Source organism: Phycodurus eques, chromosome 2, assembly GCF_024500275.1.
Source record: "Phycodurus eques isolate BA_2022a chromosome 2, UOR_Pequ_1.1, whole genome shotgun sequence".
NCBI classification, from domain to species: Eukaryota; Metazoa; Chordata; class Actinopteri; order Syngnathiformes; family Syngnathidae; genus Phycodurus; species Phycodurus eques.
Genome location: NC_084526.1, coordinates 35,951,810 through 35,977,035, shown reverse-complemented (window position 1 = coordinate 35,977,035; position 25,226 = coordinate 35,951,810). Strand labels below are relative to the sequence as shown.

At 39.4% G+C, this 25,226-nt stretch overlaps 1 protein-coding gene across 1 annotated transcript in view; it reads left to right on the top strand.

The window, feature by feature from the left end:
- Positions 1–25,226, top strand: part of igdcc3 (immunoglobulin superfamily, DCC subclass, member 3) — an 83,909-nt gene that overhangs the window by 36,475 nt on the left and 22,208 nt on the right. Inside the window, exons 3-6 of the mRNA XM_061703080.1 lie at positions 13,038–13,182; positions 13,889–14,019; positions 15,525–15,662; positions 21,210–21,368. Coding sequence (XP_061559064.1) covers positions 13,038–13,182; positions 13,889–14,019; positions 15,525–15,662; positions 21,210–21,368 — 573 coding nt within the window. The remainder of the gene's footprint in view (positions 1–13,037; positions 13,183–13,888; positions 14,020–15,524; positions 15,663–21,209; positions 21,369–25,226) is intronic.

The window sequence follows — 25,226 nt, the reverse complement described above, 5'->3', positions numbered from 1 at the left end:
ACACTAAGAAGCTGCAGCTTGATCAGCCAGGCTCAAATACTGCATGAGGGCAGGGTAGGGGGCGAAGGGGCTAGTACGGCACAGAGACAAAATATCACCTCTGCATTAAAATGCCATCTCTACCACAGATCCTGCTATTTCTGGGACCCCCATTCAAAAGCTTTTGAAATGTGAGCGTCCTGCACCAGAAGAGCATGGTGAAACATCTCCATTATTTACTAGCTTCATCTCTGTTTTACTGTCTTACCAAGATAGGGGACAGGGAGGGTAGAGCAGTCATCCCTGCTACTGTCTGAAACAACATGCACTTAATGATATCACAGGCTTGAGCAGACTCGTGGGGGTGGGGCATTCAAACGGTTAAAATGATGGTGATGGTCTTGGTGTAGGGGGGATGAATGACTATGTTAGGTAGGGTGAGGACATTATAACGTTCAATAATTGGCTGAAGATTTATAGTGGAGCTTCAGGTTGGGATTAGTGCTGTATTGTATCAGATGTCATCATTAATTCTGTAGCATCCACATGTGATCATAGCTTCTAAAAAATATATGTAGCAATGACTTCACAAATGATCTTCACACATACGCACAAAAATCTTACTTACTTCTGGTACATGTGTAAAAATCAGTAAACACAGTAACGCATGAAAATAATTAAATAACTTTACATGTATCTTAATTTTGGATATTATTAATTTAGTTATTTTAGATTATAAGTAAAGACACGTATGGTGAAGTTTACTGCTTTGAATTAGTTTTCTTACTTGTGGTGAATTATTTATTTAAAAACTCGTTTAGGTTGGTGGGATTAAAAAAAAAAAAAAGAAAAAAAAAAAAAAAAAGACCAAAACACACATTGAGTTAATCGTTTGCTGCCGTCTGAACAGAGCAGTCGTTAGGTATGCTCAGTCTCACCCAAAAAAACCAAATGAAAAAGAAAACAAATACCCAAAATGGATTATTTGATGCAGAGGTAGGCTGCCTTCTTGGTTGGTATGCTGACATCTCACGTAGCAACAGTACAAGCTATTCATTTGATTTGGACATAGATTACAATATTTTCAGATTGTCTGACGTGGTCTTTGTGATGTATGCAAAATAATATACTCCCATGAAAAAGTATTTGTTCTCTTCAAATTCATATTTTATTGTATTGTTTCCTTACTTTAAGATTATTGAACAAATATAAATATGAGACAAAGATAACCCAAGTAAACATAAAACGCAGTTTTCAAAGCTACCTAGCCTTGTGTGAAAAAGTACTTACCGCCCTTGTTAAATCAAGAATTAATTGTGGCTAATCACATTTTTGGGAAAGCTGAGTTCATTTTCACTGACCACACCCAAGTCTGATTACCTGTTCAATCAAGAAACCATTTTAATAGAACTTGTCTGACACAATGAAGCCGGCCAGAAGATCTCAAAACCCAAGAAATTCAAGAATAGATGAGAACTAAAGTAATTCACATATATCAGTCTGAAAAGGGTTCCAAAGCCATTTCTAAAGCTTTAGGACTCCAGTGAACCATGGTGAGAGCCATTATCCACAAACGGAGAAGACATGGAACAGTGGTGAACCTTCCTAGGGGTGGGTAGCCTACAAAGATTACCCCGAACAACAATGACTCATTCAGGAGGCCACAAAGGAACTCAGGACAACTTCTAAAGAACTGCAGACCTCCCTTGCCTCAGTTAAGGTCAGTGTTTATGACTCAACAATAAAGAAGAGACTGGGAAAAATGGGATCCATGGCAGAGTTCCAAGGCAAAAACCACTGCTGACCAAGAAGAACATAAAGGCTTGTCTTACTTTTGTAAAAACATCCATCCATCCATCCATTTTCTGAGCCGCTTCTCCTCACTAGGGTCGCGGGCGTGCTGGAGCCTATCCCAGCTGTCATCGGGCAGGAGGCGGGGTACACCCTGAACTGGTTGCCAGCCAATCGCAGGGCACATAGGATCAAACAACACTTTGCGCTCACAGTCATGCCTACGGGCAACAATTCATGCATGTTTTTGGGATGTGGGAGGAAACCGGAGTGCCTGGAGAAAACCCACACTGGCACGGGGAGAACATGCAAACTCCACACAGGCGGGGCCGGGGATTGAACCCGGGTCCTCAGAACTGTGAGGCTGACGCTCTAACCAGTCGGCCGCCGTTGTAAAAACAAATAAATAAATAAAATAACATCTGAATGATTCCTAAGACTTTTGGGAGAAAATCTGGCATACATGTAACACAGCATTTTAATAAAAGAACATCATACCAACAGTCAAACTTATTGGCGGTAGTGTGGTGGTCTGGGGCTGCTGATACTTAAGGACTTGGAGAACTTGCTGTGATTGATGAGACCATGAATTCTGCTCTTTACCAAAAAATTGTGAAGAAGACTGTTCGGCCATCACTGAGTGACCACAAGCTGAAGCGCACTAAGGTTCTAAACCAGGACAACCACCAAATCCAAAACACACTGGCTTTAAATAAATAAATAAGGTTTTGGAGCGTCAGGACGATTGAAATTATCATTATCATTGGTGCCATATGAAAAAACAATAATTCACAGACAAGTTGCCGCTATTTGATTTCTTCATTACATAAATTTGAGTTGTCCATATGAAAAAAATGAGTGGGTACACTATTCCAACTTTCTTTACTTACGAAGCAATGGTGTGAAGTTGATGGATAGAGAAATTCAGCAGTATTGACAGTGCTTTTACCGTGACCTTGGCTCTCAAATCCAATAATTACTAAAAGTAAACCTACGCTTTATTGCTGCTTTTCATTTATTGTATTGAAGTTTCCGCCTGTTATTTGGAATTCTTGGAACAGTTCATCACGGGTCCTAAAAACATTATCGTAAAATAGTTGTTTTAGGTGGTCAATTCCATGTGGTTCCCATGTGCTAAAATGAAGGCGTATATTATTAATTTCAAAATCTGGATTATGACAGATTGGGGAGAGCATACTGGGAGCTAATTGAGACCCTGTAGATTCTAAACTCTTAACGACTTGGTGGCGATTATTGTGTTCTTGAAGCATTTATGGCGTTTAAGACTTGTGGAAATAAGTGGGAGTTTGGGGAGTTTGCTGTTGTTGCAGTCTATTTGTTCCAATTCTAGCCAAGACTAATACTCCTCATTGTGGTGCAACCTTTTGATGAGGTACTGTAATTGGTTATCTTAATAATAGTGTTTAAAGTTGGGAGCATTTAGGCCTCCCTCCTGTTTACTTTTCTGAAGACTGGCTAGACTAATTATATTTTTTGAATAAAAATGTATTCCAGCAGAATCTAATGTTTGAAACCATTTAAATGTGGGTTTAAATGGAATCATTGCAAATAAATAATTTATTTGAGGTAAGGTTTTCATTTTTATTGTGGCTATACTTCCCAGTCGTGATATAGGCAAGTTACTCCAGCGTCTTAAGTCAGATGAGATTTTTTCCAGAAGTGGTGTATAATTTAGAATGGTTAACTCGGTGAGTTTTGGCAAAATATTAATACCTAAATACTTAATGTTTCCTATAGGAATAGAGTAATCTGGGATTTGATCTGCAGGAGTCCATGAGTTTGCTATTATTGGAAGTATTGTTGATTTTGTCCAGTTGACAAATATCTGATATTTGTGAAAATGTTTTAATGAGATTGAAGACTGCCTGAAGAGAATACTTGGGCTACTATAAATAAAGAAGAATACCATCAGCATACAGATTGATTTTGTGTTCTGTCACTAGTGAGCAGATACCTTTAATATTAACATTCTGACGTATAGCGGCAGCAAGAGGTTTGATTAATATTTCGAATAGCATTGGTGAGAGTGGACTTCCTTGTCTAGTTCCTCTATGTGAAACTTGGTGAAGTAATCCCATTTGTGGTGACTGTCGCTTTCGGTCAGTTGTATAATGTTGCTATCCAATCTATAAATGAATCTCCAAAGCCAAATTTGCGAAGTACTGAAAATAGGAAAGTCCGTTTAACTTTATCAAAAGTTTTCTCTGCTTCAAGTGACATGATGATTGCATTTAGATTTTTATACTGTGACATGCTTATTAAATTTAACAGACGTCTGACATTTTATGTGGAACTTCTACCTTTAATGAAGCCTGTCTGGTCATAGTGGATTATCGACGGGAGTACCTTTTCAAGTCTCGCTGCGAGGGGTTTCGAGATAACCATGATATCTACATTCATCAGTGATAAGGGCCGGGAGAGTGGGGTCTTTACCTGACTTTAGTGTTAATTTAATTGAAGCTGTGTTCATACTACAAACCCAATTCCAATGAAGTTGGGGTGTTGTGTTAAACAAATAAAAACAGAATACAATGATTTGGAAATCATGTTCAACCTATATTTAATTGAATACACTACAAAGACGATATTTAATGTTCAAACTGATAAACTTTATTGTTTTTAGCAAATAATCATTAACTTGGAATTTTATGGCTGCAGCACATTCCTAAAAAGCTGGGGCAGGGTCATGTTTACCACTGTGTTACATCACCTTTTCTTTTAACAACATTCAATAAACGTTTGGGAATTGAGGACACTAATTGTTGAAGCTTTGTTGGCAGAATTCTTTCAAATTCTTGCTTGATGTACAGCTTCAGCTGTTCAACAGTCGGGGTCTCCATTGTCGTATTTTACGCTTCATAATGCGCCACACATTTTCAATGGGAGACAGGTCTGGACAGCAGGCAGGCCAGTCTAGTACCCACACTCTTTTACTACAAAGCCACGCTGTTGTAACACGTGCAGAATGTGGTTTGGCATTGTCTTGCTGAAATAAGCAGGGGCGTCCATGAAAAAGACATTGCTTGGATGGCAGCATATGTTTCTCCAAAATCTGTATGTACCTTTCAGCATTAATGGTGTCTTAACAGATGTGTAAGTTACCCATGCCATTGGCAATAACACAGCCCCATACCATCACAGATGCTGGCTTTTTAACTTTGCGTCCATAACAGTCCGGATGTTTCTCCGGATGTTCCTCTTTGGCCTGGAGAACACGACGCCCACAATTTACCAAAACAATTTGAAATGTGGACTTGTCGGACCACAGAACACTATTCCACTTTGCATCAGTCCATTTTAGATGACCTCGGGCCCAGAGAAGCTGGCGGCGTTTCTGGCTGTGTTGATAAATGGCTTTTGCTTTGCATAGTAGAGTATGAAGTTGCACTTAGGGATGTAGCGCCAAACTGTATTTACTGACATTGGTTTTCTGAAGTGTTCCTGAGCCCATGTGGTGATATCCTTTACACATTGATGTTGTTTTTTGATGCAGTGTTGCCTGATGGATCGAAGGTCACGGGCATTCAATGTTGGTTTTCGGCCTTGCCGCTTACATGCAGTGATTTCTCCAGATTCTCTGAACCCTCCATCCATCCATTTTCTGAGCCGCTTCTCCTCACTAGGGTTGTGGGCGTGCTGGAGCCTATCCCAGCTATCATCGGGCAGGAGGCGGGGGACACACTGAACGGGTTGCCAGCCAATCACAGGGCACATACAAACAAACAACCATTTGCACTCACATTCACACCGACGGGCAATTTAGAGTTTTCAATTAACCTACCATGCATGCTTTTGGGATGTGGGAGCAAACCGGAGTACCCGGAGAAAACCCACGCAGGCACGGGGAGAACATGCCTTTTGATGATATTATGGACCGTAGATGATGAAATCCCTAAATTCCTTGCAATTGTACGTTGAGGAACATTGTGCTTAAACTGTTCGACTATTTTCTCACGCACTTTTGCACAAAGAGGTTAACCTTGCCCCATCTTTGCTTGTGAATGACTGAGCAATTCAGGGAAGCTCCTTTTATACCCAATCATGACTCCCACCTGTTCCCAATTAGCCTGTTCACCTGTGGGATGTTCCAAACAGGTGTTTGATGAGCATTCCTCAACTTTCTCAGTCTTTTTTGCCACCTGTCACAGCTTTTTTGGAACGTGTTCCAGCCATAACATTCTAAGTTATTGATTATTTGCTAAAAACAATAAAGTTTTTCAGTTTGAACATTACATATCTTGTCATTGTAGTGTATTCAATTAAATATAGGTTGAACATGATTTGCAAATTATTGTATTCTGTTTTTATTTATGTTTAACACAACGTACCAACTTCATTGGAATTGGGTTTGTAATTTGACCTTTATCGTTTATCTCCTTGACTGTTCTGAAAAATAGAGGGGCTGGTATTGACCAGAAATGTTTCATGAATTTAACGGAGATTCCGTCCTTACTGCAATGTACCCCACCTATTACCTTTACAGCAATTGTTAGACTTGTTCCATTTAAGTCTGTTGTGTCATGCTGGTGTTATATGGGCTTTAATCATACTTCCCAGCTCTTTCTAAGATCACCCCCGTTCTCATTGTTCCTTGGTATTTGTATGGAACGCTTCACACGAGTTCAAGTTCTGTGTATGGATTTTTTTAACGTGTACCCCAGCTATTATCTTTACTGCAATAGTTAGACTTGTTTCATTTAAGTCTGTTGTGTCACACTGGTGTTATATGGGCTTTAATCATGAGTGAGAATCTGTCTACTCTAAATCCAGCAAAAGAACTGAAACCTTAGTAAGGTTACTTGGGGATGGGGTTAGAATGACAGCCTTGCAGCCTTTTTGTAGTATTTAAAAAGTGTATATTAGTAAGCTAAAATTGTTTTGCATCAACATAACTTCCACTTCCACATTCTAGAATTATGTCTTTACAAACATAAGAATACAGCACTTATTTCTAATTGACTAAAAAGATGTGTCAGATGTAACCAACGGTGTAGACCAACACTGCAATATAATGAGAGGTGATTGCAATATTTTTTCCTCATGTAACTAAATAACAACAATCAAATATTGTAAACGCCACTCAGTATGATGCAGTGTAAATTAACAATGTACTGTATGTACTTATCCACAACCAAAGCAATTGCAGACACTTCACTCTGTCGCCATTTGCATGAAAACCTTATTGTGAGTATTCAATTACGGTTGTGACATGTGTGTCAGTAGTGGCAGGGGAGGGGCTCATGTTTTATGTATGACGGGCTGAGGTCCAGTAAAGTCAGCAAGAGCAACACGCCAGCTCAGTAAACGTATGCATTTGTCATCTTATTATTTTGTTTCACATGAACAAAGTGGATGTTTTTGAGTGTCTTAAGTTGAGGAACTATAACTCTGACCTTCTCATTTTACAGCAACACAGTACATTACATACTGTATGGGCTTTTGTTCCCTTTCACACATTAGAAATGATAAACAGGAAAATATTCTTATCAGTCAGAGGTTTGCATTGATTTCACAACCGTAATAAAAGAAAATTGCAGGAAGTACAATTCCAAGTAATACTACTACGTATGTGTGGGTCAGGCTGCACGATTGTGGCAAAAATAATTATCACAATTATTTTGATCAATATTGTAAGCACGATTATTAATCATGATTATTCCTCATGTTAGGGAAACATCTATTTTTATTACACTACTTATCAACAATATAAGTTTTAATAAGTTTTCAGTGCAAAATGAGTCTTTTAACTAGATTAAAGGATAGATAATACAAAAAGGAAATCAAGAAATTCAAATTTACCAAGGCCTAACTGAATAAATGTCATTACAGAGCGCTATCATGAAGTGCAAATCAATGTAAGCAAATACAGTTTATGCATGAAAGGCAGTATCATTAGGCCTCAAGCACCGACTTTTCATTTGAAAATTCCCGACAGTATTGTGAAAGATGGATACTTCTCCAATGTTCTGCTTAACCATTGGTCAGTCGTGCATAGTCAAACACTGCAAAGAACTCGACAGTTGTGATTTCCCTCTCTTTATACCCGCTGCGTTTTTTCATTGGGGTCAGGCCAGTCGAAAAGTTGAAGTCAATGCAGCCGATTGTTCATGCTATGCATTACGCTGTGGTGCCAACTTCAAAATAAAAGCCTCACATATTAATGCATTGGCCATCAATGTCTGTTTAGGCTTTAATTTTGTTTGAAGTTGTTCACGGAGCGTGATGCCGGCATGTTACCATCATAGTATATTGTTCATAGTATGAAAAACCGTTGTGGGGGCAGGCTTGACTGACACTTTTCAACTGCAAGCTGTCCTGACTGCAGTCATTGTTCATACAATGGATTTCTTTCTCAGATGTTTCTTGTCCAGTGTTTTTGTCATTTTTTTTAGCTGGCCAAACAGATTAGTTGTGTTATCTTGCGGGGCAGACAACTCTGCTGCATTCTGTTTGTTTTACGTCACTTGCCTTGAATCAAAAGACGTCCAGAGAACGGATTTGATCTCTTTCTGAGGCGATACCTCCAATTTTTTCTGTACTTGCTTCTCTCGGCATGTATAACTCTCGTAATCCCATCGAGATGACTGATGACTGGGCGTCGCTCGCTTGTTCTTTGCGTAGCTTAATGGAACCTTATCCGTGCATTCGCCCCTTGGTGGCTGGCTGACTAGGTTGACAAAGTGCTCCATATGCAGCGGTGCCTGCATTTTAAAATGAAAAAAAATCACAGACAATTAGGCTCAATTAATTGTGGCAGCCAAAATCACGATTAAAATTCAATTAATTGTGTCGCCCAATGTGTGGGGGGGAAAAACACAATAGGAAACCAGTGATTAAAAGAAGAACGTGAAACAAGATGTTTAGAAAGTGTGATACAGTAATTAGCGGATTAAATACTGCTGACATATGTAATGTTTCATTGTTTTTGCTGAGCGGGGAAGTAGATTTTTATTTCTGGAAGGTTTTGAGTTGGGCGGCACGGTGGACGACTGGTTACCGTCTGCCTCACAGTTCTGGGGACCGTGGTTCAGAAGAAGTACTATTAACAAATATTTTCCATTTTCATTGGGTTTTAAAAATATATATTCTTGAATATATAATAATACCTTATCAGACATTTTTGAGGAAACCATTCTAAATGGTCCTGGTGAGTATAATTTAGATGCAGCGGTGTAGTTCAGGGGCCACATACAACCTAATTTGTTGTCTTGTGGGTCAGACCAGTAAAGTCATAGCATAATTAATATGAATAACAAGGTAGTGCTCTCCCCTTTGTTATAATGCAAATTAATACAAGTATATTACAAGAAGAATCGTTATATTTAATTAACCATCCTTTTACAAACCATTATGAAACAACCTCAGATTTTTAAAGAAAAATGTGCAATTTGGTTCAGTTTATCACCTACATGTATGAATTATAAACGATCATAGACCACTGGGCAGACGAAAGGATGCCAAGGAGATGGTCCATCACTAATATCTTTAATGCACGCAGCATGTGTCATGTAACAATTCCAAAATAAAAACGAAGAATTTAGCTATCTGCTCAACCTTCTGCTGTCTTCCATATGTACTTGCCGCCCTTGGCTTTGTCATCCAATTACAAGTCAGGACTCAGACGACCCACAACCTCACAGACAGTCATAAATTATAGAACTCTTAAAACAAAACTTAAGTGCGGAGTCACGACAGTATTTTCTGTTCACTTTCAAATTCATCCTGCGGCCCTGATTTAACCCCCGAATGGGCTTGTTTTGGCGCAGGTGCTGTATGTTTGATCCCTCTGTTCTAAGGCATTCTAATCAATTATAGATTTATAATATTGGATATGTTTGTGTTGAGAAAGGGTAGGACAAGTTCTGGACAAGGAACTTTTTGTCAAAATCTAAACGGTCCTTGGATGTGTGTGGTGGATGACATATTTCAAAAGTGGGCATCCAAACTTGTTTATCATTGGAAAAAAAAAAAATTATTGAACGCATTATTATTTTTATTATCGTTATTATATTTTTTCCATCCACTTACTGGCTGGCACGCTATGGAGCTTGGGGGGTGGGGGTTGGGTGGTGGAAACGAACAAACGTCGGCGGGGATATACTGTAAATCAATGAGGTCCGCGGACACATTTCAATCGCCGAAACCTCTTCTGCATATATTGTATGACGTCACCATTTATGCTGCTTTTAAAGGATGTGCTGTAATCCGCTTTGATTGGAGAGGATTGAAGCCGGTCCAGTTTTATATCCGCTGGTCATACACCAATCCACCAAAGCAGTGCTTCCCAAACTGTTTTGTCATGTGTACCCCCAAACATTTTTGACATACCCTGAGTACCCCCTCACTCATACACGTTGATGATTCTCCAAAAGTACCGCTAGAACTTAACGCAACTGGTTTCTGAGTGAAAATTATTTTATTGCATCTCCTTAATTGGAACATTTAATTCTTTTTAACTCAAATTAAACATAATAAATAAATAATACTGTATCTTGCCTTGAAAATAAATAAGTAATATAAATACAAAAAAATTATGAAATCAAAATAAATAATAAACCTGCCTTCGTTATATATCATTCTTGTAATATTTACCGAGTGTTATACGAACCCTCTCCTGAATTGAGAGCAACTGGACGTTTCAGCCATTTATACATACTGTATTTGCCTGTATGCGTCTGTTTTGATTTTGGCAAGGCTGTGCCACAGGCTATTGCCTTCCGGGTAAACTAGTTGTGGAACACACATACAGGTATTTCTATTTCTATGTATTATTATATTATTATTAATTATAATAATATTACCAAAGGTACACGCTCACCTGCCCTGACTCTGATATGAATTTAAGTGGCAATGCATTCTTAATCCACAGTGTTTAATATGACATTTGTTCCCCCTCTGCAGTTATTACAGCTTAAACTCCTCTGGGAAGGTTTTACGCAAGGATTAGGAGTGTGTTTATGGAACTTTATGACCATTTTTCCAGAAGTGCATTTGTGAGGCTACACACTGATGTTGGACGAGAAGGCCTGGCTCTCAGTCTCCGCTCTACTTCACCCAAAAGTGTTCTGAAGGGTTGAGGTCAGGATTCTGTGCAGACTAGTCAAGTTCATTCTCTCATCCGTCCGTGTCTTTATGAACCTTGCTTTGTGCACTGATGCACGGACATGTTGGAACAGGAAGGTACCATCTACAAACTGTTCCCATAAAGTTGGAAATGTCCACAATATTAGCCCCTGCGCTCCAGTGAAAGGAACTCTGAATGCTACAGCTGTCATGGGTGTGTGTTCTGGTTTTTGTCTTCCCCCTGTTTCACACACACCTGCTCCTGAGAGCATCTTCACCACCTGTGCCTCGTTCACCCTAATTACCCCTTGTATTTAACCTCGTGTCTCATTCTCTCTCGTCGCCAGTTCGTTGTACCTTGTCGTCGCGTTCCAGCATTCCTTGTTTCCACGTCACAGACTCACAGTAAGACTTGACCCTGTTCCCATTATCAACCTCGCATTTTTGTCTCATGTTTTTGGATACTGTTGCCTTTTTTTGGATTGCCTGCCTGTGTACCGACCTATGCCCGTATATTAAACCTCTCTTTTTGGAAACTGTCCATTTTTTTTGGAGTTGTGCATTTTTGGGTCCTATCCTCTGTTCCATTCATGACAACAGCATACGATGAGATTTTGGACAGTCAAATAGTTTGGGGATTACCCCATCTTGTTCCAACATATCTGTGCACCGGTGCACAAAGCAAGGTCCATAAAGACATTGATGAAAGAATTTGGCATGGATGAACTTGACTGAACTTGAGTCCTGCCCTCAATCTGAGAGAACACCTTTGGGTGGATTTCGAGTGGACAGTGAGCCAGGCCTCGTCCAATATCAGTGTGTGACCTCACAAATATACTCCTGGAAGAACGGGCAAAGATTCCCACGATCTCACTCCTAAGCCTTGTTGAAAGCCTTTCCACAAGAGTTGAAGCTGTTACAGCTGCAAAGTGTAGACCAACATCATATTAAACCATATGGATTTCGAATAGGCTATCACTTAAAATGTGATATGTGATGTGATCAAGGCAGGTGAGCGAATACTTTTGACAATATAGGGTTCCATTTTATTGACGGGTTGATGAAATGCAAATATTTACTTGTCATCTTGCAAATAGATTATTAAATGTTTCCACGCAGAGTTCGGAGGGTTACTGGTACATTAAAAATGTATTCTGATACAATTATTACCCGCTAAAAAAATGTAGTTAATAATGTAATCCAACGACCATAATGTTAAAGTAATGTGACTGATTACTTTTAATTACTCCTAAAAAATGACAAAAGAAATTAAATGACTACAATATATCTTTATCTGCGGTGGCACGGTGGATGACTGGTTAGAGCGTCGGCCTCACAGTTCAGTTCAGTTCACTGTCTGCGTGGGTTTTCTCCAGGCACTCCGGTTTCCTCCCACATCTCAAAAACATGCATGGTAGGTTGATTGAAGACTCTAAATTGCCCATAGGTGTGAATGGTTGTTTGCTTATATGTGCCCTGTGATTGGCTGGCAACCAGTTCAGGGTATACGCCGCCACCTGCCCGATGATAGCTGGGATAGGCTCCAGCGCTCCCGCCACCCGTGTGGGGATAAGCGGCTCAGATAATGGATGGATGGATGGATGGATATCTTTATCTGGTCTTTTTGGTCTTATTCATTTTTAATATGCATGGTTTTGGAATGCGGGTGGAAGCCGGCGCATCCGGAATACAAATCCAAAACCTTAGAACTGTGATGCAGACGTGCTAACAACTTGTTCACCATGCTGCAGATATGTATAGATAGATGTATGAACAGAATTATGGATGGCTGAAAAGATGGGTGGATTCAAGGACATTTGAAACAATTACTGAGTTGCATCAGGGAAAGTTGTTTTCAAACTGTCCCAGAAGGCTACTTCTCACTTTAGATTGATAGATAGATAGAAATTACATTAAACAAATTTTCATTACATCCATCCGTTTTCTTTTACCGCTTCTTTTCTCATACACACATTTCTAGTGTATTCAATTAAATATAAGTTTAACATGATTTGCAAATCATTGTATTCTGTTTTTATTTCTGTTTAACACAATGTCCCAACTTCATTGGAATTGTGGTTGTAGTTACCGGTGAATGAGCTTACCTTTCTTTCCACTGTATGTTATTAAATGATTAACGAAATATACTGTAAACACCCCCCTCCCTTCTTTCCTTCCCATAGCCATGGCCGATTTCCATGTCCAACCAGAGCCAGTGCATGCTGAAGAGTCTGGGGTGGCCAGATTCCAATGCCAAATCCATGGCTTGCCAGAGCCTGTTATCAGCTGGGAAAAAGATGGGCGTCCTGTCGACACCAAGGACAAGAGGTCTGAATTTCCATACATCAAGACACGTTAGCTATGTTATCACCTTATTGTTACTTTCGAGTATACTAAAGTAATTTAAAAAATATTATGGAGTCACATATTAGGCTTTCCGTCATCTGCCGCCTCCTTCAGTTTCCGTGAGACATTCCCAGGGCAACTCTGACTTATCATAGTCCCTAAAGTGTGTATAAGGTCTGCCCTGAGGCTCCCTCTGGGATGGACATGCCTGGAACACCTCACCAGGGAGGTGTCCAGGAATCATCCGTAACACATACTGGAGCCACCTGAAGTGGCTCCTCTTGACATGGAGGAATAGTGGCACTCCTCTGACTCCCTCCTGGATGTCGAAGATCCTCACCGTACAGTATCTCTGGGGGTGAGGTCCATTACTTGTATCTATAACCACATCCTTTGAGTCACTACCGAGAGACCCTCTCTTTACGACAGGTCCAATACCAATCCTTCTGTCAATTTGCATTTTGCCGTCTGCGTGAACAACACCCAAAGACACCAAAATCTCTCCACATGAAGAACCTAACTCCCAATCACATGAACACTCAAGATCACACCATCTGTAAATGAGAGCAGAAATGAGACCCTAGGCCACTAAATTGGGCACTTTAGAGAATTTTGCTGACCTAGAAATTTGGTTATAAGTCTTATAGTCTATTGTGAGTAATAATTTGCATTTTATTTTCTCTTGTAGGTACACTCTCCTGCCTACAGGTGTTCTGCAGATTACAGGAGTGCGTGAGGAGGACAGTGGAAAGTTCTGCTGTGTGGCTCATAACAGTGCAGGAGTGAAACACAGTGCTGAGGCCCTCCTTTCTGTTTCAGGTTGTTACATTTCACAACTTTAACATCCAGATACTCACTTTCTCCTTGTGGAACACACTCCTCACTACTAGCTTTACTGTATATTAGGCATTAGACGATCAGGATTTTTAGGGCCGATCAGCGAGTTTAAAAAAAACGATAACCCATCATCGATCCGATCACAAGATGGAGGAATGTGTCTATTTAAATGACCTGTTTATTTACTGTATATACTTGTGTACTTAATTGCTCAAAAAATTATATTTACAATAAATAATGTATCTTTGTTCCTCTATTTATGCCTGTGAGGCATAGTACATAGAACAAATTAACGGTCTTCTATTCGATGGCAGGAAGTAAATACAGTAATTAATGTATCCACTTTTTGTGACAATTTTGTTTGTTGGTGTCCCGTGAGATTCTTCTATTGTAAAATATGTTCCTTGGCTCCATAAAGTTTGGAAATCATTACTCTAGTCAGATTATGTATTCTAATCAGTCAGGTCAAACCAACATTACATGACAGAAATAATGGGTGCTAACTTACTGGAATTAAATTACTTTAGTTTTAATTAAATGACTTCACCCACACCAAAACTTTAGAGCATGAGTCGACAGAACGGCGGCATGTTTACGTCCAACCGTTCGTGCTACCACTCGCTTGCTAGGCTACATAACGTTTTTGTTGCCTGCTTGCTAGCCGAATCGTATTAAAAGTTCGTGAACATACCTCAAGCAAGCCTTAAACGATAGTCCTCTCCTGACCTGAGCACCAGCGACCACCAACATGTTTTCCCCCGTTTTGTTTTCATAATACAGTCGGCTCGCTCCACTCTTATTGTCGTCGCCACGGTAACGAGTGTATCCGGTCGCATTTGAGTTTACAAGATAAAGCCCAATGATTGTAAAAAACGGGATGTGGTGGTATCGGAATACAAGATTTTATTTCAGTAGTCTGACATAGTGCAATCTTGAATGAGCACATTTGTCTTGTAGTCTGATCCGGGCATTACGTGTTGTCTGTCTCAGACGCGATGTCTGTTCCTCACTGCCGACATGTTTTTTTTTTTTTAATAACTTTATTGGCTGTCAGATATTAACAGGACTACGCCAAAAGACACGCGACAAGGCTAAAAATAAACTAGCTTTTGGATTCAAATATAATGTGCACGATGGCGACGCGGACTAAATGTCATTTGCGTAGCCGATCAATGACGTTATTAATCGGATCGGCGAATTATGACATTAAAGCCGATTAGCCGATCAGCATAAAATGCTAATCATCGGCCTGATACCGATAAGGCTGATAAATCGGTGTAAAGTCGACTGTATATTATACCTTCTGGGTCCTGATCTTTTGCTGTGCCTGTCACTATTCCAGTATATTCCCAAGAATTTTCAAGCCTATTGTTTATCTGTCGGATCCTAGCGATACAGTATATTGGTCTGAGGTGCTCTAGAGAAATCCAATTAAAGGTTTCCATCCATCATTGTCCTTCTCATCTTAAATACCCTTCTTTTTCCAGGCTCACAGTCATCTGTTTACAAAGAACCAATGATCCTAGTTGGTCCGGAAAATCTCACCCTCACTGTTCACCAAACTGCCATTTTGGAGTGTGTTGCTACAGGATACCCCCGCCCCATTGTGTCTTGGAGCAGACTAGGTAATGTAAAAAATTGAGATACAGTTGAGTATCTTGAGTTGAGATACAGTAAATGAAAGGTCTCGTTTGTTTGTTTGTTTGTTTGTATTCCATTTGTCTGATTTTGTTGTTGTCATCTGTGGTATTGTGTGTCACACAAGTGCACGCCCTATCAAACTGTCCAGTCAAGCTTGGGATATCATCATAAGAGTGATGTATCCGCTAGGGGTGGAACGGTTCTCAAAGCCCACGGTTCGGATTGTATCTCGGTTTTGTGTCCACGGTTTCTTGTTTGGTTCGGTACATGTTGACTCTTGGGAAAATCAATTATTCTTGTATAAATTTTTTTTTACATTGATTTGTTTTTTAAATATACGGAAATTATGTCTTCACACCATTATTATTATTGTATTATTATTTTTTATCAATTAGAAATATATATTTGCTGTTCTAGCCATCTCAGCGGTATATAGTGACTGGGTGAACCATTAAATTAATGCTTTTCCATTGGATGGCAAAATTTACAACAAAGCTATGTACCTAGCTGTTGTCATTCATATAACAGAAGAGGTCTTGGCTTTCTGCAAATATATCAGTTTTGTGTTCGGTTAAAAAACTTAGATTCTTTTTGTGATAAATCTCCTACATAAAAACTCAAGTCATTGTTACAGTATATAACATAGGCGTTCATATCAAATTGGGGTAGAGGAGTGATTGTTATCAATCTAATGAAAAATGTACGTGAATGAACTCAGCTCTTGCATACAGTTTACTCCATAAACATTCTTCTCTTTATTCATGTAACATGGACACTATTCTCATCTTTACAATGGATTAAAATTAAAATGAGCAAGATGTGCTTTAACTGCTGACTTTCAGCTTTAATTTCAGGGAATTTACAGTACATCCACATCGGGTAAACGGTGTAAGAATTATAGCAGTCTGTGTATATCTACTACTTTAACGTGTGCTACTTTTTATGGAGGCTAGCTGGCTGCATGCTAGTATTGCATATCCTCGGGGTGCTGAAGTACAGTAAACATTAAAAACTAATGTTTATGGGATTAATTTAAAGGAGTTGGGAAATGAGTTTTCTATGTAAGATCAAAACCCATTGACAGCCCCACTAAAGGCCATCGTGACCATTACCCAGGATTCCACAATTGCTCCAGCACATTTTAGAGTGCGTTCGAAAATATTCTACGTGCGCGCTCTGCTACACTCCAAACAGTTTGGAAACTAAGAGCGCTGCAGTGTACACTCACAGATAGGGCTGTGGAAAAAAAAAAAAAAATCATCTAAGTCGACCATAGAAATCGGTCTATGCAAAAATTTCTGCCTAGAGGCAATAAAAAGTATTAATCAAAGCATATTTACGCCACCCGGAACCAATTTGCGCCACCCGGAACCATTTGGCTACTGTCCATGTTTACCGCACCGACATTTTTGGCAGAAGGATACACTGTTGGGCCAATGCAAAACTACTGCCAAATATGACAGAGACTTATGTCTGTAATTGAATTTTAAGACACTATTCGATGTGTAATGTATTCATATAACATGATGGATGAGTGAGCTGAATGGTAGTAAGGGGGATATTTTTTTTACCTAAAATGATAATCGCTAGCATGCTAATGCTAATCACAAAAAAATGATTTTTTTTGTCTCAAATTCTGTACAGAGTTGGTATTGTACACTCAGTACCAACATATGCAGTTTAATGATTGAAGTCCAGCTAAAATAATATGCATGTTAGCAGTAAAACAAATGTACTCGATTACTCAATGAAATATCTATAGAATAATCAATTCCAAAAAGATTTGATCATGACAGCCCTTCTCTCAGATTAGCATTGGGGCGTTAGATTGAATTTCCGAACGCACATTATACACATAGGCATATGCGCCGCTTTTTTGGCTTACATTACCACTGTTAGCGCAACTGTTCACTGCTTTGCATTTTAGTAAATGGGGGGAGAAAAAACAAATGGGACACATGCGGACCAAACTGAAACAGTCAAACCGAACCGTTTTGATGATTTTAAAAACAATTTCCGTTCCCAGTATCCATATTTGTATGCTCACAGCCACACACCTTTGATTTGTCTTGTAATGTCTGATGTATTTTCATACATGCAATGAGTGTCTTTGTTTTAGTACGGCATGTGTTGTGTACATGTGATGAAGGAATGTACAGTACATAACAATTGTGTTGATAACTACATGCCTCATCTTACAAAGCTCAGTGGAAACAGAAGAATAATTGCTTTGTAGGGGGGAGAGTCATGCAATTAACTTTCCCCCTCCCTCGGTGCACATTTAAAATGTTGACTATAACTCAAATCTGTCTTGATCAATTTGTCAATGTGACATCTGTTTTCCTTACCTATTATCAAAATTGATTTGCTCCTCCAAATATAAACTGGTGCCCCTCCCTTCAAGCATAATCACATTGAAAGTTCACTTTAACACAATGTCTGTAGAATGAAAATGCTACCACAATGGGATTTGTACATCTTAAATTACATCGAGGAGGCTCGGATAAACTGCATAATGAATCTAATAGGTTCACTCATTACTCATTGCTTAATGCTGGAGTTTGTTTGCTGCTTTTCATTGAGCTGCACCACACCCTGCAAGTTCTAGCTCTTTCTTTTCTGACATTAAGTTAATTAGTTCCTGCCTGAGAGAATCTGAGAGAAATACATACTGTATAGGAGTAAAAGAACAAAAGTGCTGTTGTTCAGATGAACCTGGATTGCTACTTTTCAGTCCAACGGGTAGTTGATGATGATGATTTCTTCGTCTTATGATTTGATTTTGCTCCCACTTCGACAATGCCAAACCTCTCAAAACACTGGCATTTAATCCTTTTTCTTTAAAAACTGAGATGATCAACATTACCATTTCATTTTCTGCTCATATTTAAAGTTAGGTTGGTTGGTTGGTTGGTTTTGTAAGGTTAATACTTATCCATCCATTTTCTCTTATCTCTAATCCTCATTTGGGTGATCCATCAATCACAGGGCGCATACAGACAAACACACTTTCACACCTCTGAGCAATTTGGAGTTTTCAATTACTGTAATTTCTCGTGTATAATGCGCATTTCCACCCCCCCCCCCCCCAATGTCAAAAATCACTGGTTCGCATTATACATAGGTATAGGGGAAAATGAAAAAAAAGTTCCCATTTTATAAATGTATGCCGCCATCAAGAGGTTGTGAAAAAACGGTACACGTTAATTTCAATATGCCACCACCACCTTGAGGTTATGAGAAAGGTATACACTTTCATTCTAATATGCCAGGGCCACCTAGTGGTTATGGAAAAGGTGTAGCCTACACTTTCATTCCAATATGCCAGAGGTACATATGACTGCATAATATGTACAGTTGTGCTCATAAGTTTGCATACTCTGGCAGAATTTATGAAATATTGTTTTCTTTTAAATATGACTGATGACTGAACAGCAACCATCATTAATTTCTTTATGGTTATGTTTTGTTTGATGATAATGCTTTTCTGAAATGCTTGACAGTTTAATTTGAATCCCATTAAAATAAAACAAAATTTGTTTCGCCTGGCCCTTCATGTTTTCTTTGTTTTCTTACAAATTCTCCCCAGGTAATCAAACATATGAGCACAACTGTGTGTTTTCTCAATCCATCCATCCATCCACCGAAAAGACCAGATAAAGATATCCATCCATCCTTCCATTATCTGAGCCGCTTATCCTCACAAGGGTCGCGGGCGTGCTGGAGCCTATCCCAGCTATCTTCGGGCAGGAGGCGGGGTACACCCTGAACTGGTTGCCAACCAATCGTAGGGCAGACATAAACAAACAACCATTCGCACTCACATTCACACCGAAGGGCAATGAGCCATGACATGTCTCCATGCAGGAAACATCTTTCATTCACAATCCACAATCATTAACTTAGAATTTTATGGCTGCAACACGTTCCAAAAAAGCTGAGACAGGTGGCAAAAAAGACTGAGAAAGTTTAGGAATGCTGATCAAACACCTGTTTGGAACATCCCACAGGTGAACAGGCTAATTGGGGACGGGTGGGTGCCATGATTGAGTATAAAAGGAGCTTCCCTGAATTGCTCAGTCATTCACAATCAAAGATGGGGCGAGGTTCAACTCTTTGTGAACAAGTGCGTGACAAAATAGTCGAACAGTTTAAGGACAATGTTCCTCAATGTACAATTGCAAGGAATTTAGGGATTTCATCATCTCAGGTCCACAATATCATCAAAAGGTTCAGAGAATCTGGAGAAATCACTGCATGTAAGCGGCAAGGCCGGAAACCAACATTGAATGTCCGTGCCCTTCGATCCCTCAGGCGGCACTGCATCAAAAACCGACATCAATGTGTAAAGGAAATCACCACATGGGCTCAGGAACACTTCAGAAAACCAATGTCAGTAAATACAGTTTGGCGCTACATCCGTAAGTGCAACTTGAAACTCTACTATGCAAAGCAAAAGCCATTTACCAACAACACCCAGAAACGCCGCCGGCTTCTATGGGCCCGAGCTCATCTAAGATGGACTGATGCAACGTGGGAAAGTGTTCTGTGGTCGGACAAGTCCACATTTCAAATTGTTTTTGGAAATTGTGGACGTCGTGTCCTCCGTGCCAAGGAGGAAAAGAACCATCCGGACTGTTATGGACACAAAGTTCAAAGGCCAGCATCTGTGATGGTATGGGGCTGTGTTAGTGGCAATGGCATGGGTAACTTACACATCTGTGAAGGCACCATTAATGCTGAAAGGTACATACAGGTTTTGGAGAAACATATGCTGCCATCCAAGCAACGTCTTTTTCATCGACGCCCCTGCTTATTTCAGCAAGACAATGTTAAACCACATTCTGCAAGTGTTTACAACAGCGTGGCGTCGTAGTAAAAGAGTCCGGGTACTAGACTGGCCCCCTGTCTCCCATTGAAAATGTGTGCCGCATTATGAAGCGTAAAATACGACAACGGAGACCCCGGACTGTTGAACAGCTGAAGCTGTACATCAAGCAAGAATGGGAAAGAATTCCACCTACAAAGCTTCAACAATTAGTGTTCTCATTTCCCAAACGTTTATTGAATGTTGTTAAAAGAAAAGGTGATGTAACACAGTGGTAAACATGACCCTGTCCCAGCTTTTCTGGAACCTGTTGGAGCCATAAAATTTTAAGTTCATGATTATTTGCTAAAAACAGTCAAGTTTATCAGTTTGAACCTTAAATTAAACTTAATTGGAATTGGGGTTTTACTTATAGCACTTTTTGAAGGAGCTCAAAGTGCTTTACAATTGTAAACACTATTCATTAATTCCACAGTCACATTCTAGTGATGATAAGCTACCGTTGTAGCCACAGAAGCCCTGAGGCAGTCTGACAGAAACGTGGCTGCCATTCTTCCCCTATGGCCCCTCCGACCACCACCCAACATCCAACCACATTCATCCAATTTATGAAATACTCATCTCGTAATGTAAAACTTCTCTTTATTGCTGATTGCGTGCAAGTCTTCTCAACTGGCTGCCTGCTCTCCTATTCTCTCTTTAGATGGACGTCCCATTGGTGTGGAGGGTATCCAAGTACTTGGCACTGGAAACTTGATGATTTCCAATGTTGGTGTGCAGCACTCAGGAATTTATGTGTGTGCTGCTAACAAACCAGGAACCCGTGTTCGTAGGACTGCTCAGGGACGTCTAGTCGTTCAAGGTAAGTTCTGGTGAATTTAAATGTCCCATTCTCAAAATGTATGCATGTTGTCTATGTATCACTCTTGTCTGCCTCAAGAACAGCAAAACAAATATTTTTACTGTACTTATGTTTAGTCATTTGGAGTCCATGCAGACATCTGTCATATCACATCTCTTTCCTTACCCTTATAAATATATCATTAGTCGGCCACAGAAATAAACACATAACCCAAATACAGAGGCGACAGATGGGTGTTTTTGCTCCAGCAATCCCCTACATTTGTGAAGAGTAATTACTCTTAAGCCACATCAGTAAATACAAAGGAACTGTGGAAAACATGCATTAGTTAATCAACAAAGGCACAGTGATAAGCTAAAGAAGCTAAACCATTAAATGTAATTCTCCACATTTGTAAATATACAGTACTTTATTTAACTGAACTTAAAAATGAGAACTGACACAACGTGAGAGGTCTTTTAACAGATAATAAGTCTTGAATGCCAATTACAGAGACGTTAATGTCCTTAGTACAAGCCAGTGTACCATCTAAGTGATTCAGAACCTATTTTAAGGTATATTTACAACATATTGTTGAGTGCAGGGGAACCAAAGGGTGTAACTATTGTTGGTGGCTGTGCTATTGAAAAAACTGTGAGACACCAAGACACATGTATGAGTGATCTCATTAGACTTTTGCAGTATTATTAATAATTAATCCTGGACACATAATACACTGCAATTCTTCATTTTCTCAACTCGCCATTCTCATTTGATCCAGCAAGGCTGACAAGGTTAGACATAAATCTGGTTTCGGCCAGTAAGATGAGGACAGATGTGTGCATCCTTGTGCATGACATGTCTCCATGCAGGAAACATCTTTCATTCACTCTGTTCTTATGTACATTGATTAAACTGGACCACACTTTGCCTTAGCAGTATTGATCCTGGTCAATACTTCATTTTATCTTCCTGTCAAGTCAAAGAAGAGCATCTTATCCTTACAGGGGGAAAGCAGATGTTAATTATGTGCCACGGTCTGTATTTTTGTTATTTGATTTTAGTCAAGAAAAGATATGTTATATATGTTAAAAGACTGTTATATGTGCCATCATGGAACATAGTCGGAAATGTTACTTCCTTGTTCCCTAGCCACAAGTTAAATAAATACGGTGCAAGTCAGCCTTTGGCTGGCAGACATCATGTCAAGCAATATGCCTTTGGCAATACAGCATACTAATTTGAAACTGCATTTATAAATATATATAGTAGTTATAAAAACATGTTTTGAGAGGTTACTTTTAGACATTAGTTTTTTTAACCACTGGTTTAGAATATTTATTGTTATAATTACTTTTTATTTGGTTGAGTGATTATAAAAAGTATGATGTGTATCACATCATTTTGTAGTATGCGGGCCATTTGCTCCCATGTGCAGAAGCTGGAAAAGGCACACAGTTTACTGGCTGCGCAGATATGCACTCTGGGTGGCGCAACCCTAAAATGTTTCCTGTCAGATCTAGCACTTTGAGCATTTTCCAGTCACCTAAAGCACTTTTCCACTCACATATCATATTGCACTTGAAGTTTGGATTTACTTACAACATGTGTCGCCACATGTTGTGGCTTCCAGAAATCTATCAAATGTATGTAAGAGAGTGAACCAAAAATATTTTATTAAGTTGACCAAAGAGGCGTTGTCAGTCAGGAACTACAGTGTTTATTGCCGATGAATAGCAGCCTTTTCTTCCACCTGCAACTGCAAAGAGCGATTCCGGTTTAAACGTGCCGGCACCCAGCATTATAAGACAAGGCTTCTGAGGTTTTGGGAAGCACAGGGCTCTCCTGAGTCCAACTACTGTCATTGTAATGGCGCAATTGTGAGTAAGATATTTTACCAGTTGTTTTATTTGTTTCTGTGCCGGTCGTCAAAATGTATATGTGATAAAGTGACTCCCCTGTTCTCTAACGCAAGAAAGGTTGTGCACCGCTGATCTATAGAACGGCAAGCACAGCACCCCAATAATGCATTCAGTCATACAGTAAGCACAGTATTCTAATTATATTACTTCTGTTGGATTTATTGCCTATGGAATAAAAACATGCACTCCTTCAAAGTGTTAGTTTGAGCAGTGTGCATGTTCTTGACTGGCCGACCACACTTTAAATACTGTGATGCCTTGAGATATGAGTGACTGGACTTACAAGTTTTTGGAGGTACGAGCCGTCATTCAACCACTTTTTTGCTTTGACTTGCGGGGGCAACTTGAGATAAGAGCACTCCACAGTAGCAGTGACTGAACCTACTTCACAACAAGCAGCAGTTTGGCAGACACAATTAGTGAACAGGTACACAAAAAAAGAACCTTCAATCTGTTTATTGCCACTCCCAGTTGAATTTTACTGTCAAACTAAACATAAAACAAAAGACAGTTACAACTGGTGTATTTAAAACAACCACATAGTTTAGCCTTTCAATCCGTTAGATTAAGGTTGATGCTAAATAGCATCTATGTTGTAGAGCCTTCATTTTTTTTGTCTTTAAATGTATTATTCTTGTTTGTGTCACTCATTCAACTCACACTCCCAAGTGTAGTTTGTGTTGCACGTCACACAGATCAGATCACACACATGCAGCTATGCAAGGAGAGATTCAGATCGAAAGAGGTGTGCAAAGAGTGCTGCACTACTTGAGCTGGGCTGGTTAATGGCCATTCAGTTGAGGTGACAAAAACTGTTTAATTCTTTTTAATTCTATTGAATTACGTCATTACACAATGCTTTTTATGAGGAACATTATTATGGAGTGCTATTTTTCAGCATTAAAATACGATATGGCCATATTTGCTGTTTTCTTTTTTTTTGGGGGGGGGGGGGGGGGCTAGAAAGGTTTCATCTAATTTCCATTCATTTCAATGGGAAAAGATGATTTGAGATATGAGCGTGGTCATGGAAAAAAATAAACTGGTATCTCAAGACAACACTGTATATTCATATTTAAAGTGTCCTGCATTTTTCCTAATGGATTTCAATGACATTCACTAGTCTCAGGAAAACTCCATGCTCCATGTTTTACAGCTAGCCTCAGAATTCAATGATTCACACCTCTTTGGTGTTTGCGCACTAATTCCTTAAAGTCTACACACCCCTGTTCAAATGATTTTTGTGGTAAAAAAATAAAACCAAGATCAATCATATCAAAAGCTTTTCAACCATAAATATGGCCAAAAACCTGTATAATTCAATTGAAAACAATATATATTTTACAGAGGCGAAATAAAAATTAATCTACAAATAATGTGGTTGCACAAGTGTGCACAACATCTTATAACTGGGATGTGTGTCCAGAATTACCAATCACCTTCATACTCATGTTTAATCCAATTTTGAACTGTTAATTCCTTCCACCGTGTATAAGGCCTGAGGTTCAGCTGGAAAAAAAAAAACAGCCCCACAACATAATATTGCCAACATGCTTCAACGTAGGCCTGGTGCTCTTCTGGTGGCGAGCAGTATTGTGTTGCACCAAACATACTATTTGGAATTACAGCCAAAAAGTTCAAGCTTGGTTTCATTAAACCATAGCAAAGTCTTCCAAACCTACGTGGGAAAATGTGCTATGGCCTGATAAATCCAAGGTTGAACATTGTGGCCATCATTACATCGCATGTTTTCGAGCTATTTTTTCAACTGTAACTGGGGCCTTAGTCTTGGTGCAGAGAATTATGAACAACTCGAAATGGCAGTCAGTGTTGGCATAAAACCTTCAGGCTTCTGCTAGGAAGAAAAACGATGTCAGGAAAAGACTACTAGTACATCAGAAAATTATTTGGGGTTAATCAGAGGCACTTTAAATTGTGGGATGTGTGTGCTGACTCC